Source organism: Emydura macquarii, unplaced genomic scaffold, assembly GCF_026122565.2.
Source record: "Emydura macquarii macquarii isolate MOO-44397 ecotype Brisbane River unplaced genomic scaffold, CSIRO-AGI_Emac_v2 contig_1045, whole genome shotgun sequence".
NCBI classification, from domain to species: Eukaryota; Metazoa; Chordata; order Testudines; family Chelidae; genus Emydura; species Emydura macquarii.
In genome coordinates this window covers 17,837,791-17,862,189 of record NW_027131182.1, presented here as the reverse complement: position 1 = coordinate 17,862,189, position 24,399 = coordinate 17,837,791, and the positions used below count along the sequence as shown (strand labels likewise).

The window sequence follows — 24,399 nt, the reverse complement described above, 5'->3', positions numbered from 1 at the left end:
ACAGAAAGCATATAGTTTCAAATTAAGTATCTAAACAGAATCCGCTACAGCCTTGCCACTCTGGAGAATTCAACACCTGTCAGAAGAACAAAGAAAGGGAGACAAGGATGTTACAAGTGGAAGGCCTTAGTTCACAGATGATATAGTAGCAACATTTCAGATGATATGAGGATGCAGATTTTGGGCCTGATCCAAAGCCCAATGACAGTCCTTCAATTGACTTAAATGGGCTTTGGGTCAGACCCGTTCTGAGACCTACAGATAGTACACAATTTTGGATATATGCTGTGACACTTTAATGCCTCCCCTATTTCAAGGAGAGAGGAGGAAAATTTACTGGAATTTGCACTATCATGACTAATTGCCAGGAAATGAGCTCTGGAAAAAGGAGTATGCTCCCAACAAAACTCAAGTGCCTTAAACACAGTGAGAGCTGATCCTGCGAGATACAGAGCAACTTCCAATCTCATTGAAGTTTGTGACTAGGGAAAAGAAAAAAGCAGCAGCTCCCTAAAGATACACAGGCAAACCCCCAAAACCTGCATTTTATTTGGAAGGTCTTGACAAGGGAAGTTAAAATGAAAAAGATATCTCAGTGTACAAGAACAAGAAATAAGAAAAGGACACAGTACCTCAAGATATTACCAGAATAACCAAGTCTTCTTACTGTCTAACCTTCACTGTGCATTCCACAGACAGGCAATTTGCATCGTGCTTAAATATTAGTAATGGTTACCCAGCCTGTCTGTACATATGTGCAAACCAAAAGAAAAGGAGAAGGGGGCTCTACCTAACAAAGCAAAAACTTTCTAAGAAAACAGATCTGTGTTAATATTGTAAAGAAAAATAAACCAATTCAACAAGGCTCTAACAGTAAGGGGTTTTTTTGTGGGGGTTTTGTTTGTTTGAGGTTAAAACTCTGTCTTTAACTCACCCTCTTGTCCAAGGAACAACAGAGAAAGGCAGGCAGATTTCTCTATGAATGTCCTATAAAAGCTTTAAGAGATTATTCGAATGTTTCTTGGGATTAAGTTAGTTTTAAATCACAAAAAGGTTATTGAAAGTTCTGTAGAATGAACCTTTCAACCATTATGACACTTCCACAAACACCTTCTCATCTGCAACATATAAGTTTCAATAAATATATTGTTTTGTATGGAAGTCGCATTGAGAAGAATATTGTTCCATCATATAGTCTGAGTCATGTTTGCAGTACAAGAGATTATAATAGCTTAAAACCAATTTTGCCTACCAGGTCATGGGAGTGAAGTTTCTTTTTCATTACAGAGCTTGATGAAGAATAAAAACTGTTCAGTCCCATGGATTATAGTAATGCATTTAAAGTGACATTTTGGAAGGCAATTCATAACATGGAACAAAGTCCATTACGTAGGGGAGGACAGAAAATGGAAACTTGCTGAAAAATATCACCACATTATTGTGTTTATTACACTTCAGCAATTCAGTTGCAGTTATGCTGACTGACTTATCTATACTGGGATGAAACAACACAAAAGTCACTGATGGTCATCTTAAAAGCTAAACTCTCCAAAGTTTGCAAATATAAGATGATTCCCCTCACTATCCACACTTCCCTGTATTCAGACCTGATTAGGCCATGCATACCATTGTATATCTATTTACTCAGTTACATCCCTAGATTTCCCATTTTCGTTGTCTCTTTTGAACACAAGACGTGGGTATCTCAGCACTTCTTGTGCAAGCTCATAGGGGGGCACTAATAGAAGAAGCAGAAACGGGTCAGGAGAAGAAAAAGGGAGCCAAGAAGAGGTGGGGGAGGATTAGGAACATATTTTGATAAATAAGTGAATATTGTGCATTGATTTTCACCATGATAAGCAGTATCAGATGTGTGTGCACATGCAAGTACTGACAAGCAGGCAACTTACTGAAATTCTGATCACTGTCAGGAAGTTGTTTTACATTTGAATGAGCAGATTTTCAAATCTATATTTCCCCTCAAATCATTTGCATTAAATTGCATTGGATCATGTCCCCTTAACCATCAGATTTTCTAGTGCTGTGGCTTAAGATACTGCTTTGGACAAGAAAAAGCTACAAACGGACCATGAACCAAATGATCCTCTTGAAAACAAAAGAAGAGGAGGCACAAAGCACACTGAAAAGAATGAGATGCTTCAAAATCCAAATCTGATTTGCAAAATGTGAACTCAAGATCATCTACAGAAATCTGTACAAATAGTCCTTTTTCATTTATCTTTCTTAAGCAACAGTTGAAACAAAAGTTTACATTAAATTATACAAGACACTTGGCATGATACCAACTCCAGTTTAACAGGAACAGAGTAATGGAAGACAGTCACAGTTGGTAACAGGGAAATATCAGGAGGGGAGGAGATGGTAACACTGATTATGAAAGATGGCAAGAGTGAGAGGAGAAACAGAAGGTCTGAAAAGTATATAATGGGAACTGACAGGAATGGGAGTCATTGCACAGTAAGGACAGAGTTTTTATCTATTCCCACTTAGAAAATGAGAGGGAGATTTGGGGGGGGGAGAGACTAGTGTGGAAGCATTCCAGGAGCATAGACCACTACCAATACTAAAATATGATTACACATGAAGGACTAAACAAACTCTTAACATTACTCTAGTCCAGATTTGTCAGTAACAGACTAATGTGCATCTGCTGCCACCCAGTGGACATTCAAATTCATTGAATTCTGGACAAACCAATCCAACTTCAGTTGACTGTAGATTATAAATTCAAATGGTAAGTAAAGCTATCCTCAGACTGAATCACACACACTACGGGCTTTGTAAAGGTTCATAGTAGAGTGCACTTGTGAAAATAACTTTTCCTGTTAAAACATAAAAGGACAAGTCTCAACCTCATCTATGCTGCTAATGCATAAAGATGTTCAAGTTTGAGGAGTCAGCCTTCTTAGGTATTCAAGGCGTGATCCCAAGCCCATTGAAGTCAATAGAATGACTCTGATTTCAATAGATTTTGTATCAGACTCTGGGCTCCCGTTCTGCAAAGTGTTTAAGAGCATGCTTCACTTTGAATTGAGCACTGAGTCAATGGGAATTAAACAGAGACTTAAGTACTTTGGTGACTAGGGAAGAGCTGTTGAATTGGGACCTTATAAAAGTGTTTCCAAACTACAGAAAAAATAGGTATGTTTAATATATAAATTGCTTCCTCTCCTGTCACAAAGGGTTCAGTCTGTCCAGGCCAACAATTTTAATAAAGACTGTAAAGAAACTTCCGAGTCTCTAAAGAGCATTAACAGGTCATAGCAGTTTTGCCTTGCAACCCTTCCCCTCCCAGCACAGATTCTGGGCGTGATTCGTCATTTTGGAACACAGTTTAAAGTATGAACACAATTTTTATTGAATTCTTACCACACACATGATGTAAGAGAGGATGGCACCAGAGGAACCAATGAGAGCACCAACAATGGTCAGCAAGTTGTTGTTGAGCAGGAAGCCTTCAGCACACAGAGCCCATCCAGAATAACTGTTCAGTACAGTAATAACTACAGGCATGTCAGCTCCTCCTATAGCCGCTGTTAAAGTGACACCCTGACAATGAGAGAATATATACATTTCACCAAAATCTGATAAACTGTAAGCAACACACAGAGAAATTAGTCTTATTGCAGATGTTTACTAAAAGGCATTAAATCAGATCCCAAAATAATTTGATCTACACTTCCAAGTATGTTCTATGTGAGATCAATAAGAGATTAACGTATAGGATTTCTGATAATTTCTGCCTTCAAAAATTAGACAGTAAAAACACATTACACAAATTCATAAATAAGGTCTTTTGTTAACACTGACCTTGATATAAAAATAAGTGATTATACCCCTACAAGCAGCCAGCTTACAATTCAAAGAGAAACTGTGCTGCTGATGAACCAAAGTGAAGAAACTTGATCATTAAATAGAAAAGAGACTTTGTAGAAGAGCTATAAATATGTTGTGGCATTATTAAATGGGTCCTTCTTTATCTATTTCATTTTATCCTATTTGTGTATAGTTTCATTCATTCATGGTACCTGAGTTAAAAAGGTGAACTGCAATTCTACTGTATTTTATTTTTAAAGTGAACTAAAAAGTATTTATAAGGTGCTGAATGCCCAAAATAGCAAAGGCAAGAAGGATACTCAGCACAGTAAACTTTCCTCACCAAGGCTCGAATTCAGCAAAACTAAACATATGCTTCGTGCTCTGCTGAATCAAGGCCCTATTTCAGATCCTTTAAAGTCTTACGTCAGCTCAGATGCCACTCTGTAGTAGCATAGTTTTTACCAGGGCATCACAGCAGAGTTGTCCAATACATGTAGTATAAAGTAGCTTATTACATAGCATAAGCTAGCAAAAAGGTAATATTTTACATTATAATGAGATATAAAATTACACATCTTGTAAATCCATATCTAAATCACACCCAAGCTCTTACAGATTAGCGTCATCTGCCCACAGGGGTTCATGGTACAGTAGGTCTGGTTCATGGCCTGGTAACCACTGCATTGCAACTATAGATGGATGGGGCAATTTTGGTAACAGCTGATAATTCTGTACCATGCTGGCCTCTTCCACTCCTCCCTTGCTATCTGGGCATTCAATATATATTATAGCAGAAGAGATATTGCAACAAAATGAGTCTATATGTCAGTATTTGCCATTGACATTGAGTATTGTGTGACTCACTGACTTACCATAACAGCAGAGAGTGCCGACACAGAACCTAAACAGGTAAGTCCTGTAGTGTAACTAGGATCAATCATATATGGAATCATCCCGCCAACACTAGCAGTCAGCAAACCTGCATTCAGTAAGTGCCGAGCTGGCAGAAGGAGTGGTGCAGAGTTCAGGATCCCTGGAATCACACATACCATTATATTTAAAACCTAAAATGTCTGAGTGACAGCTGACACCCCCCAAAGAGAATAAAGGAAAGTAAAACACCCAAAACTAAAGTGAAATTCAAAGTTATGGCTGAAACTGACAGATATGGCAATTTCTTCAACAAACTTTATTGAACTAAGTTTCAGTATCTTAGGAGCTCCTTGTATTAAAAATGCAAGTGTGTATGTTGCTATTGTGGGACTGTATATAACATCTCTAGGAAGGAGATAGTGACACACTGTACCTCAAAGTAGCGCCCTGTTAGCCCCCGTATTCATCATTCACATATGGTTATGATATTTCATACAAAGCATGCCATGGAAGATGTCATGCTGAAATCCATTGTTCTGTCAAAATATGTATATCATTATGAAGTTATGAGATTTTGCTGTATGGTTGTTATTGAAACGTTGCGAGTTTGGGAGTCATCCACAGCTAGTTCTCTAGTGACAACAAAGGAGGTGACCCACTCCTAGGCAGGTGTTAAACAAACATTAATCAGCAGGAGAGTTGTAAACAAGGGATTTACAATTCTAAGAAAATTATGCAAGCACCAAGTAATAGGGATTACTCAACTCTGTGACTCAGCAAGGCCCACCCACATGCCCAGGCTTGTATTTTCCAGGTTCATGGACTGAGGGTATAAAATAAGGGACAGTGGCAATGTGGCATCATAGGATTACCTCTCTCCTCCCCCACCTATGCTGAGGGCAAGAAAAATGCTGGGAAGACAAAGACTTGAACTGAGATTAGTCCCACACTGAGAAGGAAAGCCAGCCTGTGAATTAAGGACTGTAACCTGCCAGCAACATCCAGTGGGGTGAGAAAAACTGCTTGGTCTAATAAGGTTTAGGATTTAGACTGTATTCTTACCTTTTTATTTTCTTTGGTAACTATCTCTGACTTTTATGCCCACTACTTACTATCATTTAAAATCTGTCTGTAGTTAATAAATTTATTATTTTAATGTTTTCTCCTTACTAGTGAGTTTGTCTAAAGTGCTTGTGAAATCTGTTCAGATTATGAAGGCTGGTGCACGTCCACCTTCCTTTGACAAAGTGGTGAACTAATTAATAAGCTTGCACTGTTCAAGAGAAGGTCTTGAACAATGTAAGATGGCATATTTCAGGGGTGCAAGGCTGGGGCCTTGGGAGATTTGCTGATGTTTCCATGTGTACGGTTCGTGAGTGGCTTGGGAAGCCTTCATTGCAATTTAGCTGAGTGTGTCTCTGCATAAGAACACAAAAACAGCCATACTGGGTCAGACCAATTGTGCCTCTGGCCCAGTATCCTGTCTTCCTACAGTGGCCAATGCCAGGTGCTTCAGACGGAATGAATAGAACAGGTAATCATCAAGTGATCAAGTAATCCATGCCATTGCCCATTTCCACCTTCTGGCAAACAGCAATCCCTGCCTGTCCTGGATAATAACCAGTAATTGACCTATCCTCCATGAATGTATCTAGTTCTTTACAGAACCCCATTATAGTGTTGGCCTTTATAACATCCTCTGGCAAGGAGTTCCACATGTTGACTGTGCATTCTGTGAAGAAATACTATCTTGTGTGTGTTTTAAATCTGCTGCCTATTAATTTCATTTGGTGACTCCTGGTTCTTGTGTTATGAGGAGTAAATAACACTTCCTTATCTACTTTCTCACACCAGTCATGATTTTGGTGCTGGTAGCTGAGTAATAACAGCTGGTGGAGTTCTCTACTTGTTACTGGCAAAGCATTGAGACTGACCAGGCTGGACAATTAAGGGGCACAGCAGTCCCACAGTTCCCAGTTGTATTTGGGGGTCCTATCACAGAGACATAGTTAATATAAAATCTGGGACGTGTTATGAACTTCAAAGGACTCTTTGAAACAATGTGCTAAACAGACAAAGTTAAGTGGGGCCCTGAGGAAATATGTGGGAGGAGAGGAAAGCAACTTCTCACTTTCAGATCCATCCTTCTGAAGCTGTGCCCTGAGGAGAAATCCATTGTCTGCTGATCCCCTGTAATGTGACGACCAGACCAGAGGCTCAAACTGGATAAAAGAGTGACTCTCAAATTCATGGGTCCGCTTGTCCTGAGTTAACAGCTGTTAAGAACTTGTGACCACAGAGAAATCCCTAGATGGGGTTTGAAGGACTGTTCACTGACCAGAACTCTTGCTGGAGTCAAAGTGTGATCTCTAGTAAGCTTATTAGCATGTGTGTGTAGGTTTCTTTATTGATTTTAATATGTTTTCTCAGTAAACCTAAAGATTTATCCTGCTACAAAGCCAGAATTCTGAAGTCAGTTAAAAAGTCTGAGTCAGATAGACGTTTGAACTGGACAGACATTTATCTAACAATTTTAATTAATACAGCACCTTATTCAGAAACACGCCTTACACAGTGCATAAGCATATTCACATTACAAATATAGGACTTACAAGAGAGCAAGTGCTGCAGAGCTCACAAAGGAAGAACAAGACATTTTCAGGCTATAAAAGCTAGTGTAAATTTAAAGGCTAGAATATTTTATTTACAATCCACATGGAATTTCAACTTTGGACAGTTTTTGAGTTAGGCAAATAGCAACTCTAGAGAACCGTTGCTGGTGCTTCATGGACAGCACTGAAAAAGAAAATAAACCTTCTACTGAGAAAACATTTGGTTTCTTTAACATTCACTTTTCAGTTCAGATATTTGTACCTAAATGGGGACTGGCATTGTGTGGTACTTCCAACCCTCCTATGTATAGCACAAGTAACTCTTCAACTCAGAGCTGGAACTGTTTATGTAATGCACGTTCCTTTCTCTACCTTCACATTCTCTCTTCCTCGCTAATCCAATCCAATCTGCTTGTTTTTAACATGAGAAATTCAAGTCAGGTTTATCTTGGAATATTCTGTAGTGACTGGAGAACTTGTGAAATGAAACATCATAAGACTTTAAAAACAGAGAAACTGAGAGGGAGGGATTTTAATTTTGACAGTTTCAACTTTGTTTTTGTTAATACTTATCCAATGCCAATGCTTAATTAACACTTGAGAGAAAAGATATATTTGTTCCTTCCTCCTGTTAAGGTCAAAATACTCTTCTCTGAGGTCTCTCCCCAACACCCCCCCAAAAAAAAGTATTCAAGCAAGATTAAATTTGATGTTCCTATTTAGGTTATATATTAAAGAAACAAAACAAAAGGAAAAGTTTTCCAAAGGAAGGATAGCTGCTTTAATGCTTTCTTTATAGACTGTAAAGAATCAAAAAAGATCACAGTCCTCTTAATTCCTCTCTTTCATTGTTTAAATTCTGAATAAGAAGAATCAGTGTGATGGAATCATATTATTCAGATCTAGAAAGTGTTAGAATCCATTTTGGTTTTTTTGCAACTTTTCTGGGCAGGTGGAAGAATATGAAGATAGACAGGAATGTGCATTACATAAACAGTCCCAGCGGCTTGCCCAGTCCTGGAGCTGGGCTCTACCCGCAGGCTTAGAAGTTAAGGGGGCACTTGCTACTTAAAAGGTTGAGAAACATTGCCCTACTGGAGGCCTCGTGGCCCTACCACACTTCAGGAAAGGAGCAGTGAAAGTAGGTCCTCCAGACTTCCATGCTTGCCTAGAAGGGGTGCAGGATAGGAGCTAATCAGAGCCCAGGAGGCTAGGTTAAAAAGAAGCTACAGGGCCTGAGCAGGTCAGTTCCTGGCTGGGACCAGAGGAGCAAGGAAGGGTGCTTGTTGCTGGTCACTGGAGCTCAAGAAGACAGGTTCTGGATAAAAAGTACTCGCATTCAACAAGCAGGAAGAGAATTTCAGCTCTGAGGTCAGGGTGAAGAGAAAGGGGCTAAATGGGAAAAGGCCCAGGGAATAGCAGCAGCAAAACAAACGAAGCAATATGTGGCTGCCATGTGTAGGGTCCCTGAGCTAGTAGTGGGCGGGTCCAGGTTCCTCACTGGCCATTAGCAAAGTGGCTCAGAAGGCACCATTGGGAAGCCAAAGTGAAGAGCAGGACTTAAAGGGACCCAGCAGCAGGGCTGAAGAACCTGTTCAGGGTAGACCAATAGTTCCAGTTGGACTCTTTACTAAAGGCCCAAGAAAGAGGCTAGATTTAAAGGGCCATGAAACAGTGCTGAAGAACCTAGTAAGGGCAGACTGTGTGCTGAACTTTTGTTACCCCAAAAGGGATTCATTCATCAAGTTTGACTGTGTGACTTGGTCAAAGGGCTGAGCCACTGGAGACTCACTGAGCAAGGGCAACAACCTAGGTGGGGGTGTCAGAACCAAGAAAACTTGCAGCATCCACCCAGCCAACAGGAGGCAATCAGGAGGTGAGGCCCAAAACCTATTTATTCAGAAAGAGACCCATTCTCAGGAGGAGGGCAGTCTTCCAGTGCTAGGAACAAAGAAGAGTACTCTGATATCTCTGGCTCAGTAATGGAAACAAGGATGTCCCAACAATGGTGCTACAGAGGTGAAAAGGGAGTGAAGGAAGAGGACTGAGGCAGGCCTCTCAGGATTTGAGCTCATGAGGTAGCGAGAAAAAGCAGCACACATTGAGTGGCTGTTCAGGGAAGCAAGGTACATCACCTGTGACCTCCACCCACCAGCTGCCTCTTCTAGAGAAATTGCCAGGGCAAACCACCTTGTAGATGTATCACACCTTCAATGAGAGGCCTTGTTTATACCAAGGAATTTTAGCTAAAAATTCACAGTGGTGCTACTACAAACTATACTAGGGTTAGCACTGATGGGATTTTTTAGCTAGAGTGCCCTAGTATGGATGTGGTCTTAGATTGCTTGTACATATGCATTCAAGTGCACACTCAATCACTTCCACAGCAATCAATTTATGCCAAATGAAGGATTAATAATTCAGGTAGAGAATAAGCATCAGACACTGGTGAATCTTTAAAGATCCTATTTTCATAGGAATGTTTATATATGTACAAAGATGACACACAGATTTCATGTGGTATGTAAACAGAAGTGCATCTAAATAAGATTAATTTAATGAATTTGAGTGTTTAAAGTAGACTCATGTAACATTTGCAAAGTCAACTGATCTGTTAAAGGAAATTTGTACTCCTAAGTGTGAAATCCCCCCCAAAGTCAGTGACAGAACCCCTATTGACTTTAGTAGGGCATAATTTTACCCTAAATTCTCTATTCAGCCAGATGAAGAATGTACTTTCTTTTTAAATAAACTTCAGTAAAAATAAATCCTGTCCAGACAGTAAGTATGTACAGTACATTAAAAAAGAAATCCAAAACAGTATTTTGGATGATGTGGGTTAGGGGTTGTTTACATTATTTGGTGATTAAAATGAGAAATACTGTCCATAAGGAGACAATGCAGATCATTCACAAATAAAGCACTACACAATAAAACAAATAAAAAAGTTTAAAAACCCTCAAGTTAAGCGTATATTAACTCACGTGATACATTTTCTGTAAAACAAGATTTCTATTTAACTCTACGCACACACAATTTATTAAACTGGCGCCAGAGTCAGAGAAAAATGACAAACACAAAATAAATTTTAAAATTAGCTTTTACCCACCATGGACAACACTTACCTTGCAGTTTTCCATAAGCTATGAGGGAGCCACTGAAAGTTACACCACCGATGTATGTGCCAAGATACGCCACAATCTTGGTGAGGTTTGCAGCTGGATCAGTAGCAAAGTGAGGATACTCAATCATGTACTCCGCTACACAGGTAAGCACAGCAGCCAAACCTACCAAACTATGGAAAGCAGCCACTAGCTGAGGTAAATCTGAAATCTGGATGCGTTTAGCAATTGTCAAACCTGATGAGAGTTGGAGACAAAGAATTAAAATATTAGACGTTACCGTTTTATGTGCTCATGAGCTTCTGTATTCTGTTCAATATGGGATCTATACAGATTACAAAAAAAACAAATAAAATTTGCTCTACATTAGAAATGGTGTTGTTGGAAACATTTTTTTACTGCAAGCTCTGTCAGTAATTTTGTGCCTAGGGGATTATTGTGTGAATAAGGAAATCAAAAAGCCAGAAGTGTATTAAGTATTAGTATGAGGGAGGAGCTCTGGGGATAGAGCCCTGATCCTGGAGACCTTCCTTGACAAGGTAAAGCCACCTGAGACTTCTACTGGAGTCAGTATTCTTCTCTTATGATGTAGCATAGTCCAAAAAGAGAGGGAATCTGATTAGACACAGATCAGATTTCAGTTTGTCAATAATTAACCTGCAGTGTGAGGCTAGGCAAATCACTTAGTAAGAAAATTAAGCAACAGAGAGGCTAAGTGAGCTGGGAAACAGCAGATCCATTAGTCCAACCCAGTGTTTCTCAATTAAATTTGGCCACGGAACCCTTTTGAACTCGATAAATATTTGCGGAACCCTCCAAACTCTTAACAGTATTTTTACATATGGGGCCAAAAAAATGTCAAAATAAGCTAATTATATACAAACAACTAGGTCAGCATTTCTCAATTAAATTACACTTACACTCCATACCCTCCGCCGAAAAATCCGGGACATCTTCCCTTTTTTGGCGGCGCGGAGAACAGCTGCTCTCGGTGGCACGGAGAACAGCTGCTCACGGAACCCTAACAGTGTTTCCGCGGAACACCAATTGAGAAACACTGGTCTAACCTCAATAATATGCAAGGCTTTAGAACAAAATTTGAAGGAAAAACAAGGTTATTTACCAGTAACTGATGTTCTTCGAGATGTGTTGCTCATGTCCATTCCAATATAGGTGTGCGCACGCCTCCGTGTATGGATACCAGAACGTTTTTCCCCTTAGCAGATCCCATAGGGCCGGTTCTGGTGCCCCCTGGAGGCCCGCGCACATGCCGCGGTATATGAGGCATGGCCGGCCCTACTTCCCCTCAGTCCCTTCTTTCCGCCAACTCCGGCGGTGGGGTCGGGGAGCGGGTTGTGGAATGGACATGAGCAACACATCTCGAAGAACATCAGTTACTGGTAAGAAACCTTGTTTTCTTCTTTGAGTGATTGCTCATGTCCATTCCACTATAGATGACTAACAAGCAGTACCCTGGAAGTGGGCTGGAGTTAGTGGTGAGCTGCCTGCAGTCCAGCTCTACTGAAGCCCACTCCTTCCTCCACCTTAGACAGAGGCATGGTGGGACGTGAAGGTATGCACCGCCAACCTGGCAGCTGTTTTGCAGATGCCCCGCCCTGGTATTTCCGTTGGAAGGCTGTGGATGGAGCTTGAGCTCTGTTGGGTGAGCTGTGGCGTCCGGAAGCGGCACCTTCACCAGCTCGTGGCTGAACGCGATGCAGGAAATTATTCACAAGGAAACTGCAGCAGCCGGGGACCGGTGAAACTTTCATCCGGTCGGAAGCTGTGAGGAAGAGCTGTGTCGCTCTCTGGAATGGCTTCGTACCTCTGATGTAGAAGCCAGGGCTCCACTCGCGTTTTAGCGAGTGCTGCCTTCTGCTTTCCTCCGAACCCTGTGGTTCGGGAAAACCTGGGGAGAATATATGATTGATCCAATGAGACTGGGAAACCACCTTGGGCTGGGGGGCCCGGTGCGGACTCACTGAACCTTAACTTATAGACTACAATATGAGGGAGGAGCTCTGGGGACAGAGCCCTGATCCTGGAGACCTTCCTTGCCAAGGTAAATACCCCCAGGGAGGCCACCTTCCCGGACGGCTAGAGTAGACGGCATGACACCCTGTGTTCCGGGGAGTAGGGGGGCGGGCATGGGCCGGGAAGGACCAGGTCGAGATCCTAGGGAAGCACTGGGTCGTGGGCCCATGGATAGAGCCTCCCACCCCCTTCAGGGACCGAACCGCCATCTGACAGGAGGACCACAGTCTCCCTTCCAGCAGCTGATGGGCGGCTGATATGGCTGCTAGGTGGGCCTTCAGGGAGGCCACAGCTGGTCCCTGGAGCTTTAGCTGTGGCAAGTATTTCCCGGATCACCTCCCCTGGTGAGAGGCTGGGTAGAGTATCTCGGGACTGCTCCTGCCAGGCAATAGCCGCTTCCACTTAACCCTGTACAGGGCCTGTGTGGAGGGTTTCCTGCTACCCATCGGTACACACTGGGCTTGTTCTGAGTGGCTCGCTCATCGCCTCTCGGCCACTGATCTATCACCCCCACGGTATTGGGGATCCAGGTCTGGGCACCACAGGTGACCGTGATCCTGGGAGCTGGAATCGCGTTGGCTTGGAGGCTCCCGAGGCGGGCGATTGAGAAATCCAGCAGCATGTTGAACCTGTGCTGGAGTGGCCAGCCGGAACAATCGGGATGGCATCTGATTATCCCTTCCTAGTTGAGCAGGACTGTATGCAGAAGGGGAGAGTGGGAGAGCGAATATAAAGGCCTCTGATCGCTACAGAGGAATGGCATTGGCAAGCACCCCGCCCCTTGACCGTGGAGGGAGCAGCACGGTGGACATTTCGTGCTGCAGGCCGATACAGACTGATTCTCTTTGTGGAAACCCCCCTCCAGACGGTCGTAGATGCCCTTAGTAGGTGCGACGACCCCTCGTGGTGAGGAAGAGCAACACTTGACGCTGTCCGCCTCGCCGTTCCTCACCCCTGGGAGGTGATCACTGTCAGGTCTCAAGGACTGATATATTCCCTTCATGGGGCTGATGAATGGGCTCCCACCACCTGTCGGTGTAGTACATGGTCGCTACACTGACTGACTGCACCTGTACCTCCCTGCTTTCGATAAAGCGGAGGGACCTTCTGCAAGCCGTGCGAGCGTTTCACAGGTCTTCACATCGGTGTGCCAATGCCTGTCCTTTCTTGGCCAGACGCCTTGTAAGCCCAGGTGAGCGCTGATACGGCACTGTACTCTTTGCTCGAGGTGGCTGCTATCAGGGTAACTGAAGGAGCCTGTTCCTTGAATGGAATGCCCCTTCCCATATCCCAAGGAGTCATTCACCAGACTCAGGAGGCTAGGGCCCGCTGCTGTCGGGTTATTATTATTTTATTTATTTATTTATTTGGGGGCGGGGGGATTGTAGCCCCTCGGTGTATGAGCTGCCTGCTCAGACAGTATCCTGGGGCCGTGACTGAAGCGGCCTAAGTGTCAGGCTAGCTATCCTCACCACACAGGTGCAGGCCACCCCGTGCCCTATCCGCTGTCGGCAACCTTTGGCTGTTGTCGTAGGGCATTTGTGCATGTGACCCATCCTGAGGAAGTCTGTCCCACAGCAGGGGTGGGGCAAGAAGGTCTGGTCCAGGAAGCAACCGGTCACTCCCATGCATTCCGTAGGCTGCACCTGAGTTAACGTGGGCTTTGTGCATTTACCAGCAGGACCCAGCCAGTCACAAGAGACACCTGACCGGCTCACACTGCTCCAGGCTTGGGACCTGGGCCTGTCTGGGCGGACCAAACCCCGTCAAGCGCGCAGTTACCCTTGCCAGGCCTTCAGTAAACACCGTCGGCCAAGTAACAGACCATGGGGTAAGCCGTAAAGTGTTAGAGGGAGTCACCCTTACGAAGTGGAGGAACCTTTGAGGATGTGCGTGCCTGACAACCAGGGCAGCATACAGGGCTCCTGTTCCCACTACTGGAGCTGGGGGGACCATGCGAGACTTGAGCCCCTTGTTTGGTATTTGTGTGACGACATAGGTCTGTCACCATCCTCAAATCCCCCTTCGTTTTTTGGGGGGGTTTTTGTTTGTTTGGTTTTTTTTTGGGGGGGGGGGGGGGCACGATGAGGAAGTACCTCAAGTAGGACCTCTTCTGCCATCACTTACAGGATCTCTCCCGCTGCTCCTGGCTGAGGTGGCCTCGACCTCTTGGATGTGGAATTGCCATGGAGAGGGAGGAAGGGGGATGCGTCGAGGGCCGGGAGGGAGGAGACGACTGGGGGCCATAGCTCGCCAAGCTATCTCAGGGGCCCAGTGGGCCGAAAGCCTTGTGGCTCACCCAAGCTTAAATGAGGGTATAGGCTAGGGCGCTGGCCTTACATTCACCAGCAGAAGGGCCTTTCCAATTGCCCTATAGCTGAGAGGACCTTTACTGAGGGCCTAAGGAGCCAGTCAGGGTGGATGGTATCTCGTAGACCCCCTGACTCTGTCCCTTTGCCCGTAGATTGCGAGACGGCCGTGGCTGGCACCTCTGCTGCTGCTGTCCCTCGAGACCTGCCTGACACCTGAAGGTCTGTGGTGCGTAGCGGCCCAGGGAATGGAGCATAGTCTAAAAGTCCCTGAGACCATGCAGCTCTGAAGGCTGACCCATCCACAGACGAACCCCTGATGAGCTGCTGGACCTTTTCGGGATAACCCGGGATTGCAGCCACTAACCTCTGGGCATGCCGATGGCAGAGGGAATGGCTCTGCCCACCGAATAGGCAGCAACTGAGGGTGGCAGGAGCACTGCTCTAGCTCCCACAGTACCTTGCTCTGCAATGGCCTACAGGCTCAGCGTCTGCTGCCGGGCAGAGCCTCAGCAAAGTGGCTCACTGAGTCCCCTGAGGGGCTTATCTTCCACTTGCTGGCAGTGCTATTGAATAAAGTTTTCCCAAACAAGTCTGACTTGCCATCACCCTTGTTGTCTGGAGTAGAGCCCGTCTGCCCCGCCTATTCCTGTGGCTGGCAGCAACCACCACCAGGGACCCGGGGAGGGGTGGTGAACAGTATTTCAAACCCCTGGCTGGGCGTAATACTTTCCATGGCTCATTTAGGCATCGGGATACGGAGGAGGGGGTTTTGCCACGAGACCCTCACTATGTTGGGTGCCCCTCTGTAGGCCAGGGTGGCTACCACTCTGTGGAGCCCCTCCGTAGCAAATTAAAGGTTGTCTGAAGCCCCTTTTGCTCCTTCGTCTCCAGCCCCCAGGTAGAGGCCACCTCCTGAGCAGTTCCCAGTGTGCCCTAGAAATAACCAGGGCTCCGGAATGTGCTTCATCTGGCGGGAGGATGGGGGAGGCCTGCAGGCCGCAGCCCCTCTTCCTGCCAACAGGCAGTCCCCACAGAAGTCGTTGCCCATAGGGCTGAGCCGTCGTCCGAGGGCGCGTAGTGTCCTTGTACTTGAGGCACTGACTGCATCCTTCAGGGGTTGACGGACCATGGTCCCGTTCCCGCTCGAAAAACCCCTTGGGCCCCCATACAGCCATTGGGGTGACCATTGCCTTTGAGGCTATCTGCCTGGGGTTCTGGCACCTTCGTTGATGATTGCTCCCCCAGGTATTGCATCCCCAAAGGGACACTGAGGCACCGTTGACAGACCACTACTGGGGCTGCCCAAAGCCTCTTACTATCTGGTACCATCGCTCCACAGAGCGACCCCTCGGCAACGACCACCTCGACTACCAGGTTCGTCGTGGGCCAGAGCAGGCGTACGGACCACGCTCCGGCGAGCTGGGGTGACCCGAGCATCATCCCTGCACCGAGGACATTTTGCACTCTGCATGCGTCTCGGTGCTGAATCAAGCTCCAATGACCAGCTCTGCCTGGCCTTGGTGCAGGGCGAACTCCTCGGTGCAGAGTCTGTCTCCGCCCACCGAGTTTGGTGCAGCCTCGGTACGGGGGCAAAACCTCAGTGCCGAGGCTGTCTCCGGCATCCGGGCTTTGCCTCGGGGCAGGGTCGAACTCCTCTGTGCTGAGTCCATCTCCGGCATCCCGGTTCTGCACCGCCCTGGCTCCTCAGTACTGAGATGGTCTCCAGTGACCGGGATCAGCGCCGCGTACTTGCTGGCAACTCTTCGGTGCCAGAGCGGTGGGATGGACTTCACCCAGTGCTGGGGGGGTCGAGACCGGTGTCGGGCGGGCGACTTTGCTCTCAGTCTCCATGCAGGTCAGTCCGGCATCTGCGACCTGGGATGACTTCTAGGGGAGCGTTCCTGCTCTACCCTAGGAAACCGGTCTGCAAGAAATCTTCCTCCCCATACTGGGGATCTTCTGAGCCATTCAGGGGGTCCCAACACGGGCTTCCCCTTAACGCCAGCTCCTTCTCTCTCGTGGAGGTATGGGTGGCGACGGCGTATGCAAAGCCAACAAGGCTTTTGCCGCCCTTTGGCCACCAAAGTCGACAGTGCCGGTAGGCGCTGAGGGGCTCCCTGGCTGGAGACGCTGGCTCCAGCAGTGGGTCTCCGCTATCCGACCTTGGTGCGGATCGGTTCTCCACCATGCCTGCTCGGACGGTGCAGGGGAGTCAGAGTGCTTCCATCTCTGTGGTACCAAGTTGGGTCAGTGTTGACGGTGCTCCCTGCACTGGCGGCGCGCTGGATACCATAGCGAAGCGGTTGGCTCGGAGCTGGCTTGGGGCTCCGTGAGCTGAGCTTTCAGGCGGATTTTCCGGAGGTCTGAAAGCCTTATCGATCCATTCTGTTACTTACAAAGAGCTTCCCCTCCATTTTAGACAGTGGGGGTCAGTTAGCGGGAAAGCCTTCCCGCCGGAGTGCATGGCTTGAAGCTATGACACTGGAGCATACCTGCTCCCGGTAAGAAACTAAGCTAGACTATCTTCAAGTGTCTAACTACCACTACAGCAGTTACTAATCTAACTAACTAAGCAACACAAAAAATCTTAGTTTTAAGGTTTAAACATAGGGAATAAAGCACTTGCAATGGAAGTGCAGGCAGTTCCAGTAACCGCCACGGGCGGAAAAAAGGAACTGAGGGGGTGTAGGGCCGGCAGTGCCTTATATACCTCGGCATGTGCGCGGGACTCCAGGAGGCACCAGAGCCGGCCCTACGGGATCTGCTAAGGGGAAAAAAGTTCCAGTAGTCGTGCATGGAGGCATGCACTCACCTATAGTGGAATGGACATGAGCAATCATTAGAAGAAGAAGAAGAATTAAAGACATGGAATGAAATGGAAAATGGGATAAAATGAAACAAGGGTTATCAGAGGTAGATTTTGTGCCAGACTAGCCCAGTATTATTCTTTGATATGATTTTTTTAGACAAGGAAAGTGTGGTAGATCTAATCTATTTGGACTTCAGTATAGCATTTGATACTGTACTTGTAACACTGGCAGACCAGCCAACCTGTTTATGACCCATAACAACTTAACCAGAGGCATAACAATTGTAACAGGACAATTCAATTGTGTGTGAATTTCAAAGAGATGTTCCAGACCATCAATCATTAACCCATTCATTTGTAATAACAAAGAAAAAAAAAGTTGCTAAGTGTATTTATCTGTGTTTACTTATATCCTGTTAGAAATTTATCAATTAACTTGTAGATGCTAATTCTCTTTCATGTCTTAATTGCCTTATGTAATGTATGCAAATGTGATCAGTTAACCTTAAGATCAAAGATTTGAGTTACTGCAACAAACTAAGGCTATGTCTACATTAGTACTTTTGTTGGTAAAACTTTCGTTGGTCAGGGGTGTGGAAAAAAAAACACACCCCGACCAACATAAGTTTTACTGACAGAAATGTCGGTTTGGACAGTGCTATGTCAATGGGAGACTTTCTCCCACCAACACAAGCTACCGCTGCTCACTGGGGGTGGTTTAATTATGCTAACAGGAGAGCTCTCCCATCATCATAAAGAGACCACACGAGAGACCTTACAACAGCGAGCTACAGCGGTACAACTGTGCTGCTGTAAGGTCTCTAATGTAGACATAGCCTTATAATATTATCATTGTCTTCAGCTTAGCTATCTCTGTTATAATGAATGGCTGGCTCTGGTCTTATTGTGTACCTAAATTACCTATGTAGGCATAGAAAATAGAAGTTTAGCTTCAAAGCAAAGGTCAACAACCTATCTTCGTTGCCTAGTCCAGGGGTTCTCAAACTCGGGGTCATGACCCCTCAGAGGGTCACGAGGTTATTGGGGGGGAGGGGGGAGGGTCATGAGCTGTCACCCCCCATGCATGCCAGTAAGAATGGCATAGCGGGGGGGGGGGGGGGGGGGGGTTTTCCATCACTTTTGCAGGGGGGGTCATAACAGCCTAAAATATTTTCAAAGGGGGTCACAGCAAAAAAAAGTCTGAGAACCCCTGGCCTAGTCTTCTTCAGAGGAAAGCCCTGCTATGACAATTCCTATGAACAGGCTTCTCAGCCTGTTAGAGAGCTATAAAAGAGAAACCCTGGACCTGATCCTTTCATTTCAGGTCTGCTTAATCTTTAACAGGGAAGATCTAAGCCATAGGACCGAGATCTCCAAGTAGTTCCTTGGAGTCTCATGAAAAAAACTAACAGACTACACCTGAACTGCCAGTTGGACTACAACCCTTTGGATTGATTCAAGAGAGACTTTTACAAATCAGCAGCCTCACCATCTCTGCTATGATCCTGATCTATGAACGCTGAAAATCACTTGTATGTGTATATGATTCCTTAACCATTTAACTATTTTTCTTCTATTAATAAACCTTAGATTTAGTTAATAGGGAATGGCTATATGCGTGTATTTGGCTAAGATCTGAAATATTCATTGACCTGGTGGGTAGTGTGTCTGATTCTTTGGGATTGGTAGAATTTTAAGTATGGTAAATAGGGTTTTCAGTAGTTCCTCACTATATTACACTTGGTTGTCTAGATGGGAGTTAAGGGCTGGAATACCTAAAGGAGACTGTGTTTGGCTTCTTGTTGACCACTGTGGTACTACAGAGGCACTTTTGTTATTGGTTTGGTGAATCTAGTTACAGAATAAACCACCCATTTTGGGGATTGTCTGGCCTATTTCTTGCAGTCTGCCCTGTGTGTGGCATTCTGAGTGTGGCCCATTCAGGCACCCAGGCACAGTACTAAATAGGAAATTATTAGTTAAAATGGAGAAGATGGGAATAATACAATAATTGTGAGATTGGTGGCTAAAAGGCATGACATCAATGGTTGTACTGAGAGGTAAATTATCGGACTACAGGAAGATTATTGGTGGAGTTCCTCAAGTATCTTTGGACTGATCTCATGATCTCATTTAAAAGTTTCATTAATGACTTTGGTGTAGAGCCCTGCAGCAGGACTGGGATCCCGCAGGTCCTACAGGATCCACTGCCATAATAGCGGGAATGGTTAAAATGTACTTTGCTGTGGGCAGATTGAGTGAGCAAAAAAAAAAAAAAAAAGCATACCAGACTGTATTTTCAGGAAAACACTCATTTTTTTTTTAAACAAAAGTTTTAATACTTCAATTTAAGCGAGATGTAGAAAGGAACAGTGGTGGCAAAAAAAACTATATTTAATGTATCAAGCTGCACCTTAATGGGATTATATGATCAGGTTGTCTGCAACAGCAGGGGACTGGACTCAATGATCCAGGAGGCCCGTTATCTGCTAAGTAAGGATCACGTTTACTCCACCATAGTAAAGGCATTTGATATACGGATAAAAGCACTGGATAGGTGCTAAATTAGAGTAAAGATATCAAAAGTGATATGTAACCATGAGCTATTCATTTTAACTTTATGACTTTTATGTTACTGTACTCACCTATGGTGCCACCAAGGGTCATTGCACCTGACATCTGAGCCAACAATTCTGGCGATGGTTTAAGGCCTCCAAGAGTAGCTGCCAAGCCTCCAGCAACACCTATCATACCCAAAGCATTACCCAGACGAGCAGTTCCTTGAGTGGACAGACCAGCCAGCGCACCAACACAACACAAGCCTGAACCCAGACAGATCATCTTTAAAATAATAGAAACATATATATTCATCAAAATCTTTCTGATCATTACAGGAAAGACAGATTTTTAGTGTTGATGGTTCACAAAGGTGGATTTGATCTTAACCAATGCTACTGAGGAGAAGTTAAAGATTTTCCTATGGTGTGTGAATTTGTTATTGTCACGTGATTGTGGCTATTTTAAAAGTTACATTTATAAATCAAATATGAGGATTTTTGCTTTCTTAGTTTAGTTCACCTGCTTCTCATGACATTAATTTTAAGTTGAGACAACTTTCCAGAAGTTTTCCCCTCTCAAGAAGTACAGAAGCAAGATTTTCGTAGCATAATCCCAATTAATGTTGGTATCAAAGTTCAATTGTCCTAATGGGTATGGAAACAATTTTTGATGTTTGATTACGGTACCTTTGGCTTTCTGTTTTCAAAAGAAAAAAGTAATTTAGCTTATATGAATAAAACAATGTAAATAGCATACAATAGTTGTTTGTAAAATATTGTCTTACAAACCTCTGAAACAAAGTTGTTTTAGATTTGTTACGTCCACAAAAAAATAAAAATTTATTTCAATTTTCTTAACTAGTGTGATCTGAATCTGAACAAGCAGCACTATATATTCTACGCTGCGAGAAATGGGATTATATTTTAAGGCCTTAACTCTTAACATTCTTTCTGGATTGAATCTTTGTAGATGTGGCTTTAGTTCAGAATCCCATCCATCCATCCTCCTCAATGTGCCTCTACCCCACAACAAATGTGGTTTATATGTTTTATGAGTTAGGTAAAAGAATACCTACCTTTTTTGCCCAGTCTCTGATTTAACCTTTCAAAAAAACTCTTAGCTCTCTATTTCTTTCTAAGGTATTTCTAGAGCACCCACTTCAATAGCATTTAAACTTTACTTCTGCAATTAATTTTTTAAGAGTTGTGTCCATAATGCAACAAACCCTGCTGCTATTTGAGAAATAACAACCTCCTTTAAAATGTTTGTATTTAGAAACTTTGCAACACTAAAGTAAACATCCAGGGTTCATTTTCAGATTTGGAGTTAGATCAGTAAGTTAGCCAACATTCAGCTGCCTGTGTGGAAATAAGCACAGGATAAAGAGCCATTAATAGTTTGTGCCCTCCAAAGCCCATCAACAGAGAAGTATGCCATGTCACTAGCAATCAGCAGTTGCTTGCTCCTGTACTTGAAGTACAGACAAGCTCCATATCCAGCCAGCAGGTAAAAGGGAGTGGGAATTCATAATGTGAACTGGACTGTGAAGCATTCCTAACAAGTGGAAAGCATGGTGAAGCGCAGAGAAGAAAGTAGTGCTGAAGGAATAGTAATTTACTGTGTGTGGGGAGAAAGGGAACAAGACTGACAGAGTGAATTTTTCCCTTTCCCACAAAGAAGTTAAATGCCAAAAATACATACCTTACTGTAGCATTAAGTTACTTACAAACCTGCAAATGTCAGGAAAGCCATTTGACATGGTCTTGCCCAGTCCTGATCCCTTGACCATGTCATCTTTACCAAATGTATAAATAATAGGTAAACTAGAGGCAATTTGAGAAAGAGTTGGGATGGGAGATGAAGGAGAGCAGGATACAGCCTCTTGTAGGTTTATTTCAGAACCTGTTTGATCAAAGTGACTCAGACACTGTGTAATTTAAGCCCAGTTGCCAAATGGGAAATAGACCTGCTGAAAACTGGATCAGCAAATGACAGAAAATGAAGGATCGTCTTACCTGCTCAACATTATAGCCACCATGGAGAGCAGCTGCATATCCCCCAACAAAGACGCCAGCAGGGAGCAGGTACAGGTAATTATATTCAGGGGGATCAGTAGGACGCTTGAACATATCCAGCATTCTCTGTGTAACCAGAAAGCCACCTTGCCAAAGTACAAAAGAAAAAAAATGAAAGCTGAAACTAGGCCTTGGCCAACCTACTAGGAAGATATTTAGTTAATTCTAGTAACCATTGGGACAGAAGTTAGTGACTGACATTAGTAAGAGCTTTGGAAAGCTTGGAACCTGGTGTACCAGTCAGTATACACGTATCTAGGATTAAGGTCAGATATAACTACTTTCTTTAGACTACACAGGAAATTCATCCAATTGGAGGGAAGGGTTTATGCACCAGAGGGTGGAGGAGGGTGCATGGCCCTCCAACCACAGACACACAAGATCTGTAGAACAGCCCCATAGATTTGCAAGTGTGGCCTGCCCATCTGCCATTACTCTCAAATGTCCACCTGTTCAGCAGCACAGCTCATTGATGATCATACCATTGGCTAATCACCTACGCTTGTATGATACTACTCCTCCCTACTATGGGATAGAAATGCACTGACACCCTCTGGAGTTTCCAATGAAAATTCTGCAGCGGGTGTCCTGTTTCTGCTGCCAAAATCCTAACCATGTGGTAGGGCTTCTGCCAAAACAGGGAAAGAAAGGGAGATTATGCCTGCTCCCTTCCTTCCCAGTCTCAGCCAGGATCAGACTTCATAGAAGTCAGGTGCCTTCCATGTTACATAATGGAGAGGATGTTACGTTCACTATTTTTATTATGGGTCTTTTTGTAGATTGGCCACAATTCTGATCTGGAAAGAGGGGAGATGGACGAATACAATTCCATCTCAAGATGCATAGGAATGTATGTATTCCATACAATCAGTATTTTATGATACTATAAAAGACAATTGGTATCCTAAGACTTTCTCTAATGGGAAGTCGCACAAGAGAAGAGGCACACAAGAAAGCAGTTGTCAACAACCATACTAGCTTGTTTGCTTTTTAAGTGATCCCAATCCATGAATTAGGTTCCTTTAAATCTATACAACTACGAAAATGGAAGGCATTAATGGACTGAAACAACGAGAGTCCTATAGAGCTTTAAAGACTAACAAATTTCTGCAGGCATAAGCTTTTGTGGGCTGCAACCCACTTGTCAGATGCATGAAATAGAAATCAGATAGAAGTAATTGTCACTGTTCACACATTCTCACCTTCTAAGCAATGGTTGTGGATAGGCCTCATCTACTCTAACTGAATGGACTTTGTTTACACCTACCCTCCCCATTGTTGTTTCTTACCCCTGGATGAATATATATATACTTCCTATCTGATCTCCATTTCATGCATCTGACAAGTGGGTTGCAGCCCATGAAAGCTCATGCCTGCAGAAATTTGTTAGTCTTAAAATGCTACAGGACTCTCGTTGTTTTTGCTGTATACAGACTAACAGGGCTACCCCTCTGGAACTTTTCATTAATGTACCGCGGTCACAGTGCATTTTGATTCATGTTCATAGAAAGTTAACATGCTCATACCGGCAATGTTGACAGATGACACAAAAGCAGCAAGCACGGCAAGACTTTGAGGAGTACTTTCAGGATAATAGTTTCCTCCCATCAATGCCAACCCACCAACTGCAGTCAGTCCTATTATAAAAAGGTACAATTAAGCTATTGAATATAAACAACTGATTATATACCAAGCAGCAATCTCTGATTCAAGAATCAACATACATCACTTGATTACAGTTTTGTCAAACACTGTACACATCACTGTAGTTTAATCCAGCTGAATCAAGACTGCCAATAATTTTTATTTTGCTGCAAAGCAATCCCAATGTGACACAGAACACATTAGTAAAGCAACAGACCAATATTTTTTTTAATATAAGTATCACATGTTAATTTAAGCAGTAAGAAGCTGGCTCTTCATCTATAAATGAAAAGCTGAGTTGTTAGGCCACAAATCTGACCTGCTTTGTTGCTCATCAGTGCTGAGAACTGCAGGTATTTTCAAAATGATGGCTAGATTACTGTCAATCCTGATTTCATGATTAAGATGGCATGATTAAGATTAACTCTGTATGGCGCTGTACAAACATTGAGATGTCCCCTGTCTGAAAGATCTTACAATCTAGGAAAGACAGACAAAGCTGTTCAGACTCGTACTAGC

At 44.0% G+C, this 24,399-nt stretch overlaps 1 protein-coding gene across 6 annotated transcripts in view; it reads right to left on the bottom strand.

The window, feature by feature from the left end:
* The window catches only part of NNT (nicotinamide nucleotide transhydrogenase), a 74,397-nt gene that overhangs the window by 21,230 nt on the left and 28,768 nt on the right, over positions 1 to 24,399 (bottom strand). For all 6 annotated transcript variants that reach the window (XR_010919219.1, XM_067545602.1, XM_067545601.1 and 3 more), the window contains 6 exons: positions 23,763 to 23,873; positions 22,177 to 22,322; positions 20,248 to 20,443; positions 10,451 to 10,684; positions 4,713 to 4,873; positions 3,391 to 3,570 (listed from right to left, as the gene is read on the bottom strand). Coding sequence is in view for 5 of the 6 variants with exons in the window: in XM_067545602.1 (XP_067401703.1) it covers positions 3,391 to 3,570; positions 4,713 to 4,873; positions 10,451 to 10,684; positions 20,248 to 20,443; positions 22,177 to 22,322; positions 23,763 to 23,873 (1,028 nt within the window). In the remaining variant the exon portion in view is untranslated. The remainder of the gene's footprint in view (positions 1 to 3,390; positions 3,571 to 4,712; positions 4,874 to 10,450; positions 10,685 to 20,247; positions 20,444 to 22,176; positions 22,323 to 23,762; positions 23,874 to 24,399) is intronic.